At 46.7% G+C, this 21,348-nt stretch overlaps 1 protein-coding gene across 3 annotated transcripts in view; it reads left to right on the top strand.

Moving 5' to 3' along the window:
- cacna2d2a (calcium channel, voltage-dependent, alpha 2/delta subunit 2a) overlaps window positions 1-21,348 on the top strand; it is a 262,938-nt gene that overhangs the window by 154,604 nt on the left and 86,986 nt on the right. For 2 of the 3 annotated variants that reach the window (XM_065027031.1, XM_065027033.1), the window contains exon 5: window positions 18,335-18,379. The exons of the other annotated variant lie outside the window; for it this stretch is intronic. In XM_065027031.1, the coding sequence (XP_064883103.1) occupies window positions 18,335-18,379 (45 nt within the window). The remainder of the gene's footprint in view (window positions 1-18,334; window positions 18,380-21,348) is intronic. 3 annotated transcript variants of the gene reach the window in all.

Raw genomic sequence — 21,348 nt, 5'->3', positions numbered from 1 at the left:
TACAACACTGTACACACGTGAATAACCTGAGGAAAACCTCAACGAGCAACATGAAAATAGTCCCGCACAAACCTAAGCGGGGAACAGGGGTAAATATACACACAGAAATTAAAGCAAATGAAAACCAGGTGTGAATGAACCAAAGACAAAACAAACGGAAAAAGAAAAACGGATCGGTGATGGCTAGTACTCCGGCGACTTCGGTGGAAGTCGTGGCAGTAGGGTTCTTCATAGAACCCCATGTATATGGTTCTACCTATAACCCCCTATGAAGGGTTCTACCAAGATCCATTTTATCTTGGGAGGGTTCTTCCTAGAAGCCTCTATGAACTGCTCCACCAGTCTTGTTAGCCTTTAAAATGGTATTATTTATGACAATACATTAAGGCCTTTCTTTGAGGGCCTAGTTATACACCTAACATAGTGGTGTTAGGAATCTCCCGGTTTACAGGCCTCATCAGGCCTGCAAGTCACTTTATGCTGGCATACAAAGTTATGTGTAATTCCTATTGGAATCCAGCCAGAGTTAGGATAGCCAACAAGAGTAATTGTTAATCACCCGCAACCTGTATTTAGAAGCCTTTATTGGCTTCCAAATAATCGTCCTTGCCTTCCAACGATCATCGAAGAACCCTTTCTTCCATAAACAGGATGTTAGAGGTTGCCTTACAAAGAACCCAAAAATGGTTTTTCTTATCAAAACAGTTCTTGGTAGAACTCCACAAAGAACCCTTTTGGAACCCTTTTTTCTAAGAGTGTACTTTTACATTATTGGTCTTGAGCTAGGGTATGGAGCCTGCCATACTCAACTGATGCCCCTGTATCATTCACACTGATATTAAGGATTATTGTACATTTCATTGTGGCTGAGCCATGGACATGACAAACCCTGTCAGTAAGCAAGATTCAATTCACTATAGGGCCTAAAAAGAGTGTGAATAATCTGAATCATATTCTGATCAAAATGAAAGAACAACTTGTTTTAAATAGGCCAAGTCTAAATACATAGAACTACAGGCAACATCATTTCTCCCCGTAGAACACAGAAAATGTAGGGCTTTACACACATTAAAACTTTTCGCAGTAGCTGGAAAAAGATCCAAATATAATGTTTTATAAACATAATGGAACCATCTTACAGATCGCATTCACGTTAATGCAGACATAACAAGACAGCTCCTAAATGGCATTGCATGAGAGCTGGACGTTCTCGTCATAAAGCCAGGATGGTGAATCATTCTTAGAAATGTGTTTTTTAATCAAATTAAACGATTACCAATATTTTTGGGGGGGATTGCTACAATAACTCTAAATAGCTCGAATTGACATGATAAAAAAGACTGTGGATAGCTGTTGAACGAGGGTGCCAGGCTGACCTTCATTCCGCACACCTGTCACCATCATTACGCGCAGCAGCGCTCATTGGACTCACCTGGACTCCGTCCCTTTGTTGATCGCCCCGTCTATGACTGTCTGCTCCCCCGTTTGTACCCTGTGGCTGCATTAATGTCGTTATGTGTTCATGTCCAGACGCTGAGCTGTTCTGTTCCCCATCATTGCCATAGAAATGTTCACTCCCTGTACCTGCTTCTCGTCTCTACCAGCGTCGATCCTTACAGTTATAGCCTATAGGCTTGGTTTTTAATCATATGAAACGGAAAACAAGCAATTGTTACGGGAAAATAAGTTCTAAATACAATGATCTCATCTCACGTTTCATGATGGGCGTATGGACATGTAGCCTACTGTACATGGAGGAGTTTGTACATATGTCCAGATCGAGAGCTGGATGAAATAATGTAGGCCTACACGATACATAGATTTAAAAAAAAAAAAATTAAAGCGTTGGTGATCAAAATGGACTTATTAAGCAGTCTCATGAGCCAAACCTTTATCGATATGCTTGGTTACTTGGCGGACACATTGGGCTATATGCTTGTTTTTTTTATCGAATGAAACCAAATGGAAAAACATTATTTTCTTCTGTTTATTAATACAAGGGTTAGCGGAACAAAAAGCACATCTCCTCTCTCGCTCACAAAATCAATGCCATTACCAGCTAGCCAGCTGTTTTAGCATTACCGCTAAAACCCCCTTTTTGTTGGTCTTAAATCCCCCGATATGCGCTGCATGGAATTGTCACTTTTGCGTTTTGTGACATACCTCAGATATTGCAACCCCTCCCGCCTCAGCGCTAGCGAGCTGATATTAGACAGGTAACGGTAGCTAGCCAGCTGATATTAGACAGGTAACGGTAGCTAGCGAGCTGATATTAGACAGGTAACGGTAGCTAGCGAGCTGATATTAGACAGGTAACGGTAGCTAGCGAGCTGATATTAGACAGGTAACGGTAGCTAGCCAGCTGATATTAGACAGGTAACGGTAGCTAGCGAGCTGATATTAGACAGGTAACGGTAGCTAGCGAGCTGATATTAGACAGGTAACCGTAGCTAGCCAGCTGATATTAGACAGGTAACGGTAGCTAGCGAGCTGATATTAGACAGGTAACGGTAGCTAGCGAGCTGATATTAGACAGGTAACCGTAGCTAGCGAGCTGATATTAGACAGGTAACGGTAGCTAGCGAGCTGATATTAGACAGGTAACGGTAGCTAGCGAGCTGATATTAGACAGGTAACGGTAGCTAGCGAGCTGATATTAGACAGGTAACGGTAGCTAGCGAGCTGATATTAGACAGGTAACGGTAGCTAGCCAGCTGATATTAGACAGGTAACGGTAGCTAGCCAGCTGATATTAGACAGGTAACCGTAGCTAGCGAGCTGATATTAGACAGGTAACGGTAGCTAGCGAGCTGATATTAGACAGGTAACGGTAGCTAGCGAGCTGATATTAGACAGGTAACCGTAGTTAGCCAGCTGATATTAGACAGGTAACCGTAGCTAGCCAGCTGATATTAGACAGGTAACCGTAGCTAGCGAACTGATATTAGACAGGTAACGGTAGCTAGCGAGCTGATATTAGACAGGTAACGGTAGCTAGCCAGCTGATATTAGACAGGTAACCGTAGCTAGCGAGCTGATATTAGACAGGTAACGGTAGCTAGCCAGCTGATATTAGACAGGTAACGGTAGCTAGCGAGCTGATATTAGACAGGTAACGGTAGCTAGCGAGCTGATATTAGACAGGTAACGGTAGCTAGCGAGCTGATATTAGACAGGTAACGGTAGCTAGCCAGCTGATATTAGACAGGTAACGGTAGCTAGCGAGCTGATATTAGACAGGTAACGGTAGCTAGCGAGCTGATATTAGACAGGTAACCGTAGCTAGCCAGCTGATATTAGACAGGTAACGGTAGCTAGCGAGCTGATATTAGACAGGTAACGGTAGCTAGCGAGCTGATATTAGACAGGTAACCGTAGCTAGCGAGCTGATATTAGACAGGTAACGGTAGCTAGCGAGCTGATATTAGACAGGTAACGGTAGCTAGCGAGCTGATATTAGACAGGTAACGGTAGCTAGCGAGCTGATATTAGACAGGTAACGGTAGCTAGCGAGCTGATATTAGACAGGTAACGGTAGCTAGCCAGCTGATATTAGACAGGTAACGGTAGCTAGCCAGCTGATATTAGACAGGTAACCGTAGCTAGCGAGCTGATATTAGACAGGTAACGGTAGCTAGCGAGCTGATATTAGACAGGTAACGGTAGCTAGCGAGCTGATATTAGACAGGTAACCGTAGTTAGCCAGCTGATATTAGACAGGTAACCGTAGCTAGCCAGCTGATATTAGACAGGTAACCGTAGCTAGCGAACTGATATTAGACAGGTAACGGTAGCTAGCGAGCTGATATTAGACAGGTAACGGTAGCTAGCCAGCTGATATTAGACAGGTAACCGTAGCTAGCGAGCTGATATTAGACAGGTAACGGTAGCTAGCCAGCTGATATTAGACAGGTAACGGTAGCTAGCGAGCTGATATTAGACAGGTAACGGTAGCTAGCGAGCTGATATTAGACAGGTAACGGTAGCTAGCCAGCTGATATTAGACAGGTAACGGTAGCTAGCGAGCTGATATTAGACAGGTAATGGTAGCTAGCGAGCTGATATTAGACAGGTAACCGTAGCTAGCCAGCTGATATTAGACAGGTAACGGTAGCTAGCGAGCTGATATTAGACAGGTAACGGTAGCTAGCGAGCTGATATTAGACAGGTAACGGTAGCTAGCGAGCTGATATTAGACAGGTAACGGTAGCTAGCCAGCTGATATTAGACAGGTAACGGTAGCTAGCGAGCTGATATTAGACAGGTAACGGTAGCTAGCGAGCTGATATTAGACAGGTAACCGTAGCTAGCGAGCTGATATTAGACAGGTAACGGTAGCTAGCCAGCTGATATTAGACAGGTAACGGTAGCTAGCGAGCTGATATTAGACAGGTAACGGTAGCTAGCCAGCTGACATTAGACAGGTAACGGTAGCTAGCGAGCTGATATTAGACAGGTAACGGTAGCTAGCGAGCTGATATTAGACAGGTAACGGTAGCTAGCGAGCTGATATTAGACAGGTAACGGTAGCTAGCGAGCTGATATTAGACAGGTAACGGTAGCTAGCGAGCTGATATTAGACAGGTAACGGTAGCTAGCGAGCTGATATTAGACAGGTAACGGTAGCTAGCGAGCTGATATTAGACAGGTAACGGTAGCTAGCGAGCTGATATTAGACAGGTAACGGTAGCTAGCCAGCTGATATTAGACAGGTAACCGTAGCTAGCGAGCTGATATTAGACAGGTAACGGTAGCTAGCGAGCTGATATTAGACAGGTAACGGTAGCTAGCGAGCTGATATTAGACAGGTAACGGTAGCTAGCCAGCTGATATTAGACAGGTAACCGTAGCTAGCCAGCTGATATTAGACAGGTAACCGAAGCTAGCGAACTGATATTAGACAGGTAACGGTAGCTAGCGAGCTGATATTAGACAGGTAACGGTAGCTAGCGAGCTGATATTAGACAGGTAACGGTAGCTAGCCAGCTGATATTAGACAGGTAACGGTAGCTAGCGAGCTGATATTAGACAGGTAACCGTAGCTAGCGAGCTGATATTAGACAAGTAACCGTAGCTAGCGAGCTGATATTAGACAGGTAACGGTAGCTAGCGAGCTGATATTAGACAGGTAACGGTAGCTAGCGAGCTGATATTAGACAGGTAACGGTAGTTAGCCAGCTGATATTAGACAGGTAACCGTAGCTAGCCAGCTGATATTAGACAGGTAACCGTAGCTAGCGAACTGATATTAGACAGGTAACGGTAGCTAGCGAGCTGATATTAGACAGGTAACGGTAGCTAGCCAGCTGATATTAGACAGGTAACCGTAGCTAGCGAGCTGATATTAGACAGGTAACGGTAGCTAGCCAGCTGATATTAGACAGGTAACGGTAGCTAGCGAGCTGATATTAGACAGGTAACGGTAGCTAGCGAGCTGATATTAGACAGGTAACGGTAGCTAGCCAGCTGATATTAGACAGGTAACGGTAGCTAGCGAGCTGATATTAGACAGGTAATGGTAGCTAGCGAGCTGATATTAGACAGGTAACCGTAGCTAGCCAGCTGATATTAGACAGGTAACGGTAGCTAGCGAGCTGATATTAGACAGGTAACGGTAGCTAGCGAGCTGATATTAGACAGGTAACGGTAGCTAGCCAGCTGATATTAGACAGGTAACGGTAGCTAGCGAGCTGATATTAGACAGGTAACGGTAGCTAGCGAGCTGATATTAGACAGGTAACCGTAGCTAGCGAGCTGATATTAGACAGGTAACGGTAGCTAGCCAGCTGATATTAGACAGGTAACGGTAGCTAGCGAGCTGATATTAGACAGGTAACGGTAGCTAGCCAGCTGACATTAGACAGGTAACGGTAGCTAGCGAGCTGATATTAGACAGGTAACGGTAGCTAGCGAGCTGATATTAGACAGGTAACGGTAGCTAGCGAGCTGATATTAGACAGGTAACGGTAGCTAGCGAGCTGATATTAGACAGGTAACGGTAGCTAGCCAGCTTATATTAGACAGGTAACCGTAGCTAGCCAGCTGATATTAGACAGGTAACCGAAGCTAGCGAACTGATATTAGACAGGTAACGGTAGCTAGCGAGCTGATATTAGACAGGTAACGGTAGCTAGCGAGCTGATATTAGACAGGTAACGGTAGCTAGCCAGCTGATATTAGACAGGTAACGGTAGCTAGCGAGCTGATATTAGACAGGTAACCGTAGCTAGCGAGCTGATATTAGACAGGTAACGGTAGCTAGCCAGCTGATATTAGACAGGTAACGGTAGCTAGCGAGCTGATATTAGACAGGTAACGGTAGCTAGCGAGCTGATATTAGACAGGTAACGGTAGCTAGCCAGCTGATATTAGACAGGTAACCGTAGCTAGCCAGCTGATATTAGACAGGTAACCGAAGCTAGCGAACTGATATTAGACAGGTAACGGTAGCTAGCGAGCTGATATTAGACAGGTAACGGTAGCTAGCGAGCTGATATTAGACAGGTAACGGTAGCTAGCCAGCTGATATTAGACAGGTAACGGTAGCTAGCGAGCTGATATTAGACAGGTAACCGTAGCTAGCGAGCTGATATTAGACAGGTAACGGTAGCTAGCCAGCTGATATTAGACAGGTAACGGTAGCTAGCCAGCTGATATTAGACAGGTAACGGTAGCTAGCCAGCTGATATTAGACAGGTAACCGTAGCTAGCGAGCTGATATTAGACAGGTAACCGTAGCTAGCCAGCTGATATTAGACAGGTAACGGTAGCTAGCCAGCTGATATTAGACAGGTAACGGTAGCTAGCGAGCTGATATTAGACAGGTAACCGTAGCTAGCCAGCTGATATTAGACAGGTAACCGTAGCTAGCGAGCTGATATTAGACAGGTAACCGTAGCTAGCGAGCTAATATTAGACAGGTAACGGTAGCTAGCGAGCTGATATTAGACAGGTAACCGTAGCTAGCGAGCTGATATTAGACAGGTAACCGTAGCTAGCGAACTGATATTAGACAGGTAACCGTAGCTACCGAGCTGATATTAGACAGGTAACGCTCTGGATAAGAGCGTCTGCTAAATGACTTAAATGTAATGTAAATGTAACGGTAGCTAGCGAGCTGATATTAGACAGGTATTGGTAGCTAGCGAACTGATATTAGACAGGTAACGGTAGCTAGCCAGCTGATATTAGACAGGTAACGGTAGCTAGCGAGCTGATATTAGACAGGTAACGGTAGCTAGCCAGCTGATATTAGACAGGTAACGGTAGCTAGCCAGCTGATATTAGACAGGTAACGGTAGCTAGCCAGCTGATATTAGACAGGTAACGGTAGCTAGCGAGCTGATATTAGACAGGTAACGGTAGCTAGCGAGCTGATATTAGACAGGTAACCGTAGCTAGCGAGCTGATATTAGACAGGTAACCGTAGCTAGCGAGCTGATATTAGACAAGTAACCGTAGCTAGCGAGCTGATATTAGACAGGTAACGGTAGCTAGCCAGCTGATATTAGACAGGTAACGGTAGCTAGCGAGCTGATATTAGACAGGTAATGGTAGCTAGCGAGCTGATATTAGACAGGTAACCGTAGCTAGCCAGCTGATATTAGACAGGTAACCGTAGCTAGCCAGCTGATATTAGACAGGTAACGGTAGCTAGCGAGCTGATATTAGACAGGTAACGGTAGCTAGCGAGCTGATATTAGACAGGTAACGGTAGCTAGCCAGCTGATATTAGACAGGTAACGGTAGCTAGCGAGCTGATATTAGACAGGTAACGGTAGCTAGCGAGCTGATATTAGACAGGTAACCGTAGCTAGCGAGCTGATATTAGACAGGTAACGGTAGCTAGCCAGCTGATATTAGACAGGTAACGGTAGCTAGCGAGCTGATATTAGACAGGTAACGGTAGCTAGCCAGCTGACATTAGACAGGTAACGGTAGCTAGCGAGCTGATATTAGACAGGTAACGGTAGCTAGCGAGCTGATATTAGACAGGTAACGGTAGCTAGCGAGCTGATATTAGACAGGTAACGGTAGCTAGCGAGCTGATATTAGACAGGTAACGGTAGCTAGCCAGCTTATATTAGACAGGTAACCGTAGCTAGCCAGCTGATATTAGACAGGTAACCGAAGCTAGCGAACTGATATTAGACAGGTAACCGTAGCTAGCGAGCTGATATTAGACAGGTAACGGTAGCTAGCCAGCTGATATTAGACAGGTAACGGTAGCTAGCCAGCTGATATTAGACAGGTAACGGTAGCTAGCCAGCTGATATTAGACAGGTAACCGTAGCTAGCGAGCTGATATTAGACAGGTAACCGTAGCTAGCCAGCTGATATTAGACAGGTAACGGTAGCTAGCCAGCTGATATTAGACAGGTAACGGTAGCTAGCGAGCTGATATTAGACAGGTAACCGTAGCTAGCCAGCTGATATTAGACAGGTAACCGTAGCTAGCGAGCTGATATTAGACAGGTAACCGTAGCTAGCGAGCTAATATTAGACAGGTAACGGTAGCTAGCGAGCTGATATTAGACAGGTAACCGTAGCTAGCGAGCTGATATTAGACAGGTAACCGTAGCTAGCGAACTGATATTAGACAGGTAACCGTAGCTACCGAGCTGATATTAGACAGGTAACGCTCTGGATAAGAGCGTCTGCTAAATGACTTAAATGTAATGTAAATGTAACGGTAGCTAGCGAGCTGATATTAGACAGGTATTGGTAGCTAGCGAACTGATATTAGACAGGTAACGGTAGCTAGCCAGCTGATATTAGACAGGTAACGGTAGCTAGCGAGCTGATATTAGACAGGTAACGGTAGCTAGCCAGCTGATATTAGACAGGTAACGGTAGCTAGCCAGCTGATATTAGACAGGTAACGGTAGCTAGCCAGCTGATATTAGACAGGTAACGGTAGCTAGCGAGCTGATATTAGACAGGTAACGGTAGCTAGCGAGCTGATATTAGACAGGTAACCGTAGCTAGCGAGCTGATATTAGACAGGTAACCGTAGCTAGCGAGCTGATATTAGACAAGTAACCGTAGCTAGCGAGCTGATATTAGACAGGTAACGGTAGCTAGCCAGCTGATATTAGACAGGTAACGGTAGCTAGCGAGCTGATATTAGACAGGTAATGGTAGCTAGCGAGCTGATATTAGACAGGTAACCGTAGCTAGCCAGCTGATATTAGACAGGTAACCGTAGCTAGCCAGCTGATATTAGACAGGTAACGGTAGCTAGCGAGCTGATATTAGACAGGTAACGGTAGCTAGCGAGCTGATATTAGACAGGTAACGGTAGCTAGCCAGCTGATATTAGACAGGTAACGGTAGCTAGCGAGCTGATATTAGACAGGTAACGGTAGCTAGCGAGCTGATATTAGACAGGTAACCGTAGCTAGCGAGCTGATATTAGACAGGTAACGGTAGCTAGCCAGCTGATATTAGACAGGTAACGGTAGCTAGCGAGCTGATATTAGACAGGTAACGGTAGCTAGCCAGCTGACATTAGACAGGTAACGGTAGCTAGCGAGCTGATATTAGACAGGTAACGGTAGCTAGCGAGCTGATATTAGACAGGTAACGGTAGCTAGCGAGCTGATATTAGACAGGTAACGGTAGCTAGCGAGCTGATATTAGACAGGTAACGGTAGCTAGCCAGCTTATATTAGACAGGTAACCGTAGCTAGCCAGCTGATATTAGACAGGTAACCGAAGCTAGCGAACTGATATTAGACAGGTAACGGTAGCTAGCGAGCTGATATTAGACAGGTAACGGTAGCTAGCGAGCTGATATTAGACAGGTAACGGTAGCTAGCCAGCTGATATTAGACAGGTAACGGTAGCTAGCGAGCTGATATTAGACAGGTAACCGTAGCTAGCGAGCTGATATTAGACAGGTAACGGTAGCTAGCCAGCTGATATTAGACAGGTAACGGTAGCTAGCGAGCTGATATTAGACAGGTAACGGTAGCTAGCGAGCTGATATTAGACAGGTAACGGTAGCTAGCCAGCTGATATTAGACAGGTAACCGTAGCTAGCCAGCTGATATTAGACAGGTAACCGAAGCTAGCGAACTGATATTAGACAGGTAACGGTAGCTAGCGAGCTGATATTAGACAGGTAACGGTAGCTAGCGAGCTGATATTAGACAGGTAACGGTAGCTAGCCAGCTGATATTAGACAGGTAACGGTAGCTAGCGAGCTGATATTAGACAGGTAACCGTAGCTAGCGAGCTGATATTAGACAGGTAACGGTAGCTAGCCAGCTGATATTAGACAGGTAACGGTAGCTAGCCAGCTGATATTAGACAGGTAACGGTAGCTAGCCAGCTGATATTAGACAGGTAACCGTAGCTAGCGAGCTGATATTAGACAGGTAACCGTAGCTAGCCAGCTGATATTAGACAGGTAACGGTAGCTAGCCAGCTGATATTAGACAGGTAACGGTAGCTAGCGAGCTGATATTAGACAGGTAACCGTAGCTAGCGAGCTGATATTAGACAGGTAACCGTAGCTAGCGAGCTAATATTAGACAGGTAACGGTAGCTAGCGAGCTGATATTAGACAGGTAACCGTAGCTAGCGAGCTGATATTAGACAGGTAACCGTAGCTAGCGAACTGATATTAGACAGGTAACCGTAGCTACCGAGCTGATATTAGACAGGTAACGCTCTGGATAAGAGCGTCTGCTAAATGACTTAAATGTAATGTAAATGTAACGGTAGCTAGCGAGCTGATATTAGACAGGTATTGGTAGCTAGCGAACTGATATTAGACAGGTAACGGTAGCTAGCCAGCTGATATTAGACAGGTAACGGTAGCTAGCGAGCTGATATTAGACAGGTAACGGTAGCTAGCCAGCTGATATTAGACAGGTAACGGTAGCTAGCCAGCTGATATTAGACAGGTAACGGTAGCTAGCCAGCTGATATTAGACAGGTAACGGTAGCTAGCGAGCTGATATTAGACAGGTAACGGTAGCTAGCGAGCTGATATTAGACAGGTAACCGTAGCTAGCGAGCTGATATTAGACAGGTAACCGTAGCTAGCGAGCTGATATTAGACAAGTAACCGTAGCTAGCGAGCTGATATTAGACAGGTAACGGTAGCTAGCGAGCTGATATTAGACAGGTAACGGTAGCTAGCGAGCTGATATTAGACAGGTAACGGTAGCTAGCGAGCTGATATTAGACAGGTAACCATAGCTAGCGAGCTGATATTAGACAATTAACCGTAGCTAGCGAGCTGATATTAGACAGGTAACGGTAGCTAGCGAGCTCATATTAGACAAGTAACCGTAGCTAGCGAGCTGATATTAGACAGGTATTGGTAGCTAGCGAGCTGATGTTAGACAGGTAACGGTAGCTAGCGAGCTGATATTAGACAGGTAACGGTAGCTAGCGAGCTGATATTAGACAGGTAACGGTAGCTAGCCAGCTGATATTAGACAGGTAATGGTAGCTAGCGAGCTGATATTAGACAGGTAACGGTAGCTAGCGAGCTGATATTAGACAGGTAACGGTAGCTAGCGAGCTGATATTAGACAGGTAACGGTAGCTAGCCAGCTGATATTAGACAGGTAATGGTAGCTAGCCAGCTGATATTAGACAGGTAATGGTAGCTAGCGAGCTGATATTAGACAGGTAACGGTAGCTAGCCAGCTGATATTAGACAGGTAATGGTAGCTAGCGAGCTGATATTAGACAGGTAACGGTAGCTAGCGAGCTGATATTAGACAGGTAACCGTAGCTAGCCAGCTGATATTAGACAGGTAACGGTAGCTAGCGAGCTGATATTAGACAGGTAACGGTAGCTAGCGAGCTGATATTAGACAGGTAACCGTAGCTAGCGAGCTGATATTAGACAGGTAACGGTAGCTAGCGAGCTGATATTAGACAGGTAACCGTAGCTAGCCAGCTGATATTAGACAGGTAACGGTAGCTAGCCAGCTGATATTAGACAGGTATTGGTAGCTAGCCAGCTGATATTAGACAGGTAACGGTAGCTAGCCAGCTGATATTAGACAGGTAACGGTAGCTAGCGAGCTGATATTAGACAGGTAACGGTAGCTAGCCAGCTGATATTAGACAGGTAACGGTAGCTAGCCAGCTGATATTAGACAGGTAACGGTAGCTAGCGAGCTGATATTAGACAGGTAACGGTAGCTAGCGAGCTGATATTAGACAGGTAACCGTAGCTAGCGAGCTGATATTAGACAGGTAACGGTAGCTAGCCAGCTGATATTAGACAGGTAACGGTAGCTAGCGAGCTGATATTAGACAGGTAACGGTATCTAGCGAACTGATATTAGACAGGTAACCGTAGCTAGCCAGCTGATATTAGACAGGTAACGGTAGCTAGCTAGCTGATATTAGACAGGTATTGGTAGCTAGCCAGCTGATATTAGACAGGTAACGGTAGCTAGCGAGCTGATATTAGACAAGTAACCTTAGCTAGCGAGCTTCACAGTGTTCCGCACTTGACCTTATTTTAGCTCCCAAAGTAGTAATATTAATACCAGCGTAAAGCACAATCTATCCCCTTTTTTAGCAAAACCAATGACGAGACATTCATGCTGCCTGTCTCTGCATGATTGAAGAAAGCAATGGAGCTCCGCCAAGTCTTTTTAAAAATGGTGGAGGGGGAATCGAAGGCTACTGAGTTATAGTGAAAGGGAAAGATATGTCGTGTGGGGAAATGACTTTTTTCACCTGATTTGTCCAACTTATCGCCTCTAAAATGTAAATAAAACACTAAAAATTAGTTTATATAATGTCTCATTACATACCTATTTGAAGGTTTGTGTTGAATTTGAATAGGGTAAACTGGCTTTTTAGAGTCGTGATGGCGCGAAAAATGTACTATTGATTGAATTACATGTTGATGAACTCACAAGTTATTAACTTTACACTCACCATTGATAAATTCTTGTTTTTAATCTACGAGAGAAGGGCTACCCCTGGTGGAAAGACGCTGTACAGCACAGAATAAGTTGCATAATGCGTGCTGTACATTACGTCGTGACACGTCACCATGTAACATACCGTGTCAGAGGGGTCCGTTTTTTCAACTTTTCTCCTATACTATTGGTCCATTACCATGTCAATCAACGCTTGACTGGAAACGTAGTTCACACCCCAGATTTTGATGCCAAACAAGTTCGTTGCAGTCCCATAAGTTTAGCTACCAGCAAATTGCTGAATCTGGTGCATGCGGTGGAGAAATGCTCGAGCGCCAGTTTTTAAATGCTGAAATTGTAAATTAACGTGTGTTTGGCACTTGCACCGCCATAACAGCAGCCGAAATTAGAGCCTCTAGTCTCCCCAATGAAATGACATGTCAGTCAACTACTTTACAGGTTTTGATGTTATGTCCCCTATATGGGGGTCTTTGACTGGTTCTGGACCGGTTCCGACTGACATTTTGGTCTAAAGAGCGCTCTGTGAAAGTCGTAGGGTCCAGTGCCTTATAGCGCCAGAAAGCCCCATCTGTCTGTTCTCTGCTACCACTCTGTCAGTGGAGCTGACTTGAAGTGTCAGGTTTCAGACCCCACATTTGCACAGGAAGTGATGTGTCACATTTTCTGGCCTATCCAGACAAATAATCAATTGAATCTACCTCTGAGCGATGAGCCCAGCCTGGGAGACGGCATACGAACATGGATAGTCAGGTGGAACCAACAGTGGTGGTTCCTTCTCCCGGTGATCTTCTCAGACGGATTTAGAGCTCTCAATATGAACAAACAACAACAACAAAGTCATTGTATAGGATTGAAACGAGACCACTTTCTCTTGGTCACAGATGGACAAAATCACGTTGTGCTCGAAGCTGAAGTTGTAACGAGTCTGCGCACATTTGAATGGTGTCTCTGCGCCGCTCGGTGGACTTTGAGGAGAAAATGATCTGTCGTCAAATGTGAAATGGTGCCAATATTGTACTGTCACTAAGTATGATCATGTTCATTTTGCAGTTATAAGAAAAGTGAAATCTTATCGTAAGTCATTTATAATTGGTTTGTTACTATATTTAGAGAGCATTGCAGTCATTTCAAGCCCTATTGCTTTTGTTGAATAGGGAAATCAACAATCATATATGGCTTTTCATATTTCCATTTATTTTCATAATATTTGTACTAGAGCCGTTTATAGACCGAGGCAGAGATGGATAGAGACAAAGAGCGATTGGAGCGGAGGCAGGAAGATAAAGACAACAGAGAGGCTGTATATACCTTCCAAACAGGTCGGCTTTACATAGGCACTTCCTCTCTGCAGACCTCTCACATTGGCTTATTGTTCTGGCAGGTCCTTCCTGAAAAGTCAGCAGAGTATATTTGTGTGTGTGTGTGTGTGTGTGTGTGTGTGTGTGTGTGTGTGTGTGTGTGTGTGATATAATGCCAGGTTCCATTAAGGATCATGGTGCTAGGGATGATTGCTGGAGTACCATGGTCTGGAAAGAACCCACAGTTTCTGCTCAGTGACTCGTCATAATTGTGCGTGTGTTCAAGTTCTATTATCACATGCTCAAGTACAGTGAAATGTTAACTTGCTCCACCGGACCGTGCAGTAAACAATATCGAAACAGTAAAACAATCTAGGATAAAGGAATCACAAGAAATAAGAGAGGAAGCTATGTGCAGGGTCCGTGCCAGTATCACATGTCCAATAGGCAGGGATAGTGGAGCAGTTTGAGGTAGATATGTACCGTACATGTACCCAAGGGATTAGGAGAAAGTGCAAGATAAATAATAATAATAATAAACAGTTTGGCAGCAGCAGCATAAATGCTGTGTGTGTGTGTGTGCGTGTGCGTGTGTTTAATATTACCATATTAATCTACAGCACCTGCCTTTACATAGAACCTGGCATGATGTTTATTTGTTATTATTTACTCACATATGCTCAATGGTTTGTTATTATTTACTCACATATGCTCAATGGTTTGTTATTATTTACTCACATATGCTCAATGGTTTGTTATTATTTACTCACATATGCTCAATGGTTTGTTATTATTTACTCACATATGCTCAATGGTTTGTTATTATTTACTCACATATGCTCTATGGTATGTTATTATTTACTCACATATGCTCTATGGTTTGTTATTATTTACTCACATATGCTCAATGGTTTGTTATTATTTACTCACATATGCTCTATGGTATGTTATTATTTACTCACATATGCTCTATGGTTTGTTATTATTTACTCACATATGCTCTATGGTTTGTTATTATTTACTCACATATGCTCAATGGTTTGTTATTATTTACTCACATATGCTCAATGGTTTGTTACAAGCCCTGTCTTGTTCTGTTGTTTGTACTTATTGTAGGGGATAGAAAGTAAAATATATATGATGAGTATGAGACTTCTCAGATGTAGAATCTCAGATGTAGAATTAGATATAAAATGAATTAATAGTCGTTTGTTCCAGTCATTGATAGTGGATAAGAGAAACAATAGAGGTCCATTCAGGGGGACATGTTCAGGCAGACAGACGGGCAGACCTACAGCAGTGGACATGGTGAGGAAACACACAAAGTCACATCGTAATCTAGAGCAAAGGGGACCGTTTCTATAGCAACAGTGGGCATCTAACCTGCCACTGCACTGCATTCGCTCAATTCTGAAATTGGGAGAGAAGGCTGGTTTTGAGGGGAGGGAGATGGGGAAAGATGAAGATAGGACAGGGAGGGCGGAGAGGAGGAGGAGAGATTAGGGAGAGGGTGGAGAAAAGAAGAAGATTGAGATAAGGGTGAGGAGGCGGGAGGGGCTGGGGATGATCACATGACCTTAGTGTTTGTATTCTGTTGGAAATGTGTTGGTCCACTCCAGCAGGATAGATTCCATTTACTGATACCATTTTGTTTTTGTGTGAATGCTGCGTGTGTGTGGGGGGGGGCATGTGTGTGTGTGTGGGGAGAGTGTGTGTGCGTGAATTTGTGTGCATGCGGGCTGGCGTGCCGTTCTCGACGAGAGTGCGCCGTGTGCGTGCGTCGGTGTGTGTGTTTACACTGGGAGAGAGTAATTGCTGGCAGTGTGCTTTATTAGATGTGTGTTTAACCCAGGCCCTGGGCCCTCAGAGACCGGGGACCAGCCACACCAGATGGCCATTCAGCCTAGGGGGATCTGACGGGTCACAGTGGCCTAGGGCGCCGCCCGGTGCGCGGGCGGGTCAGCGAGCGCGTGTGTAATGTACATTTTGCTGTATGAAGAGCCCGCGAGTCTCTCGCTCTCGTTGTGAGATAATAGGACGTGAACCCAGTTACCCGGAGGAACAGTCTTAGCGCTGTGGGATAATCACCGAAACATACAACACAGGAAGTCATTGGAACACGTACAGCGAACGGTGGCACGTCGACCCACGAGCACAGAGGACCTCCCGTGCTTGTTACGATACAAGCACTCTACATGCTGTAGGGGACCTGTATAAACACAGATCCCACCGCCATCACTAGAGACACAACAACTCTGCTTGCTGCCTCCCTCCTGCCTCCCTGCCTACTAGGCATGCTATTTTTAGCTCCGACTGCCCCCCCCGCTCATATTTGCTTTCCACACCCACCACCACCACACCCGCATCTTTACTACTGTCTATTCATGCCTTCCTGTTTACATCCCTCAACTACCCTAGCTCCACCTCCTTCCCTCATCCTCTACTCCTTGTTCCCCTGCCCACCCACATCATGTATGTCTGCTGAGTAGAGAGAGGAGGCAGGGTCAGTGTGTTCTGGTACTGGAGGACAACAGGCCTCGACTTGGTTCCCCTGCTCCCTTCCTTCCCTGCTCCCCTGTCCGGAGGCCTCTGCCGCTCCCAAGGACAGGAGCGGTGTCCGGGCAAGGCCTGTCTCATGTTTAGTGTCAATAGGAGTTTGAGTCAGACTGTGTGGCTTTCTGTCTGTGTGGGTTGTTTGGGACTGAGCTGAGCCGGTCTTAGTTGGCTGATGACTGACTCCCTGATTAGTGCTGGAGGTCAGCCTGGGCTCTGGTCATGGTCACATGTGGTCTGGAGTGTCTCAAAGAGAGAGAGAGAGAGAGAGAGAGAGTGGAAGAGACAGAGAGTGGAAGAGAGAGAGTGGAAGAGAGAGAGTGGAAGAGACAGAGAGTGGAAGAGACAGAGAGTGGAAGAGAGAGAGAGTGGAAGAGACAGAGAGTGGATGAGAGAGAGAGTGGAAGAGACGAGAGTGGAAGAAAGAGAGAGTGGAAGAGACAGAGAGTGGAAGAGAGAGAGAGTGGAAGAGAGAGAGAGTGGAAGAGAGAGAGAGTGGAAGAGACAGAGTGGAAGAGAGAGAGAGTGAAGAGATAGAGAGTGGAAGAGACAGAGAGTGGAAGAGACAGAGAGTGGAAGAGAGAGAGAGTGGAAGAGAGAGAGAGTGGAAGAGACAGAGAGTGGAAGAGAGAGAGAGTGGAAGAGACAGAGAGTGGAAGAAAGAGAGAGTGGAAGAGACAGAGAGTGGAAGAGAGAGAGAGAGTGGAAGAGAGAGAGAGTGGAAGAGACAGAGAGTGGAAGAGACAGAGTGGAAGAGAGAGAGAGTGGAAGAGACAGAGAGTGGAAGAGACAGAGAGTGGAAGAGAGAGAGAGTGTGGGTGACTGCAAGAGGAAAAGACAGTGGTAGAGAGAAAGAGAAGGAGTGAGAGAGCAGTGGGCGGTTGTGGGCATGTGAGTGTGTGTGGAGGGCTCTCTCAGCCAGAGTAGGACCAGAGCTCCTCTACCGGGGGAGAGCCAGAGCAGGACCAGAGCTCCTCCACAGGGGGAGAGTCAGAGCAGGACCAGAGCTCCTCCACAGGGGGAGAGCTAGAGGAGGACCAGAGCTCCTCCACCAGGGGAGAGCCAGAGTAGGACCAGAGCTCCTCCAGAGGGGGAGAGTCAGAGTAGGACCAGAGCTCCTCCACAGGGGGAGAGTCAGAGTAGGACCAGAGCTCCTCCACCAGGGGGAGAGCCAGAGTAGGACCAGAGCTCCTCCACCAGGGGGAGAGTCAGAGTAGGACCAGAGCTCCTCTACAGGGGGAGAGTCAGAGTAGGACCAGAGCTCCTCCACAGGGGGAGAGCCAGAGTAGGACCAGAGCTCCTCCACTGGGGGAGAGTCAGAGTAGGACCAGAAATCTCAGAAATCTGCCACACACAGTTACATTCAACAGCCCCATCTTTCATCGCACTACCTCCCCGGTTTTCTGTGATGCTGATTATATTCTCATGCTGTCTAGTGTGTCTGAATATAACCTTGACATCTCCATACAGCGTACACCGGCGGAAGAGCCTCGAGGACATAGTCACTGCTATATCTTCTCTCATCACCTCTCTCTCCACCTTTCTTTTCCGGCGCAGGAGAGCGACATGGAGTACTATGATTCGAAAGCGGAATCAGACTATGTGAGTACAGCGGTATGTCCTCCCAAGTCCTGCCCGTCCTGCTCCCCTGTACGTCTTGTTGTCACCCTGGTCACAGGCACGCGGGCTGTCTGTGTGTGTTAGTGCGCTGGTGAGACTCCTGTGACTGTTGAGTGTTACAGGGCTGGAACCAGCACCATGCATGTGACCAAGCTCCCACTAAATGTCCTACCAAGAGATTCGGTCAAACCCTGGAGTATGCCTACCCAATCCCAAACCCCGAAGTACCTACCCTGCCTGTCCCGAACTATGCCTAAACCTCACCTGTCAAACCCCGAAGAACCTACCCTGCCTGTCCCGAACTATGCCTAAACCTCACCTGTCAAACCCCGAAGTACCTACCCTGCCTGTTCCGAACTATGCCTAAACCTCACCTGTCAAACCCCGAAGTACCTACCCTGCCTGTCCCGAACTATGCCTAAACCTCACCTGTCAAACCTTGAAGTGCCTACCCTGCCTGTCCCGAACTATGCCTAAACCTCACCTCTCAAACCTTGAAGTGCCTACCCTGCCTGTCCCGAACTATGCCTAAACCTCACCTGTCAAACCTTGAAGTACCTACCCTGCCTGTCCCGAACTATGCCTAAACCTCACCTGTCAAACCTTGATGTACCTACCCTGCCTGTCCCGAACTATGCCTAAACCTCACCTGTCAAACCCCAAAGTACCTACCCTGCCTGTCCCGAACTATGCCTAAACCTCACCTGTCAAACCTTGAAGTGCCATCACCCCAACTGTCGAGTACCTCGTACCTAACCTCAACTTTCCGAACCCTGGTGAATTTAAATGACTAACTCAAACGGAAGTACCTAACCCTTATTGTTTACGGAGTAATTTAACCCCACATGTCTACTGTGCATGTGACAGTGACTGCAGCTCCTACTCTCCTCTCAAGAGATTCGGTCAAACTCTGGACTTCAGCAGCACTCTCCTTGTGTTTTACCTCGTCCAATGCCACAATGCAGGGCCAAGGAACACCCAGCCACAAATCAATGTAGGCTCCCAGTACCAATTCACAAGTAGCTATACAGTAACTACCAGAGACAGACAGATTTCATGTTTGTCTTGTCACCGTTAATACCAGTCAACTACAGATGCCCCCCTCCCTGGTCTGGGAGCAGTCAATAGTCCTTCCGGGGGGTGTTCAGGTCACACGCCGCTTTGTGCTACTGTACCAGGCCACCTGATTGATTAGCTATCAGAACCAAATCCAAGAATTCTCTAGGTCACCCAAGCACAAAGGGAAGGAAGGAATGAGGAGGGAGAGATGGAGGAGAGAGAGAGATGGAGAGGCGGATAGAGAACAAGATGGAGAGATGGGGAGGGATGGAGGAGAGAGAGAAAGAGGTGGAGAGAAGGAGATGGAGGAGAGAGAGAGAGATGAAGAGAGAGAAATATATGGAGAGAGAGGGAGGAGAGAGAGAAAGAGATGGAGAGATATGAAGGAGAGGGAAAAAGAGATGAAGAGAGGCGGAAGAGAGAGAGAGAGTTGGAGAGCGAGAAAGTGAGAGACATGAAGGAGAGAGAGAAAGAGATGAAGAGAGGCCGAGGAGAGAGAGAGAGATGGAGATGGAGAGAAATGTGGGGACAGACAGACAGAGAAGCTAGCTATGCTATAAATCACGGCATGATTTTCTCGGTGTTCAAGGCGGCCCTCGTGATTAATGACACAGCACTTTAGGGCCTGTCAGCACGTCTAATTGGAGGACATCGGTCATCATTAACATGGTCGCTGCTGAGGCCGAGCCCTTGACACACCCCATGACCCTTGCCTCGCCACCTCAAGCTTATCCCAGCACACTGCTAGAGGTCATCCTGAGGTCAACCCCCACGCCAGCCTGGCTAGTTCAAAACAGATACTAATGTCTGCCATTGGTTCCTTGAAAAAAAACATTATGTCCAGAGACCTGTTCGAACTTCCTCTATCCCTTCCTCTCACCCACTGCTTCCTTCCTCTATCCCTTCCTCTCACCCACTGCTTCCTTCTTCTATCCCTTCCTCTCACCCACTGCTTCCTTCCCTTCTACCCACTGCTTCCCCTTCCCTCTCACCCACTGCTTCCTTCCTTTCTATCCCTTCCTCTCACCCACTGCTTCCTCCTTCTATCCCTTCCTCTCACCCACTGCTTCCTTCCTCTATCCCTTCCTCTCAACCACTGCTTCCTTCCTCTATCCCTTCCTCTCACCCACTGCTTCCTCCCTCTATCCCTTCCTCTCACCCACTGCTTCCTCCCTCTATCCCTTCCTCTCACCCACTGCTTCCTTCCTCTATCCCTTCCTCTCACCCACTGCTTCCTTCCTCTATCCCTTCCTCTCACCCACTGCTTCCTTCCTCTATCCCTTCCTCTCACCCACTGCTTCCTTCCTCTATCCCTTCCTCTCACCCACTTCCTCCTCTATCCCTTCCTCTCACCCACTGCTTCCTCCTCTCTATCCCTTCCTCTCACCCACTGCTTCCTTCCTCTATCCCTTCCTCTCACCCACTGCTTCCCTTCCTCTCCTCTCATCCCTTCCTCTCACCCACTGCTTCCTCCCTCTATCCCTTCCTCTCACCCACTGCTTCCTCCCTCTATCCCTTCCTCTCACCCACTGCTTCCTCCCTCTATCCCTTCCTCTCACCCACTGCTTCCTCCCTCTATCCCTTCCTCTCACCCACTGCTTCCTCCCTCTATCCCTTCCTCTATCCCTTCCTCTCACCCACTGCCTCCTCCCTCTATCCCTTCCTCTCACCCACTGCTTCCTTCCTCTATCCCTTCCTCTCATCCCTTCCTCTCACCCCCATCCTCCTTCTTCCTCCCTCTATCCCTTCCTCTCACCCACTGCTTTCCTCTATCTCACCCCCTTCCTCTATCCCTTCCTCTCACCCACTGCTTCCTCCCTCTATCCCTTCCTCTCACCCACTGCTTCCTCCCTCTATCCCTTCCTCTCACCCCTGCTTCCTTTCCTCATCCC

This window comes from Oncorhynchus nerka, linkage group LG2, assembly GCF_034236695.1.
Source record: "Oncorhynchus nerka isolate Pitt River linkage group LG2, Oner_Uvic_2.0, whole genome shotgun sequence".
NCBI classification, from domain to species: Eukaryota; Metazoa; Chordata; class Actinopteri; order Salmoniformes; family Salmonidae; genus Oncorhynchus; species Oncorhynchus nerka.
The sequence above is the reverse complement of the archived record's forward strand: the minus strand, read 5'-3'. Positions and strand labels throughout refer to the sequence as shown.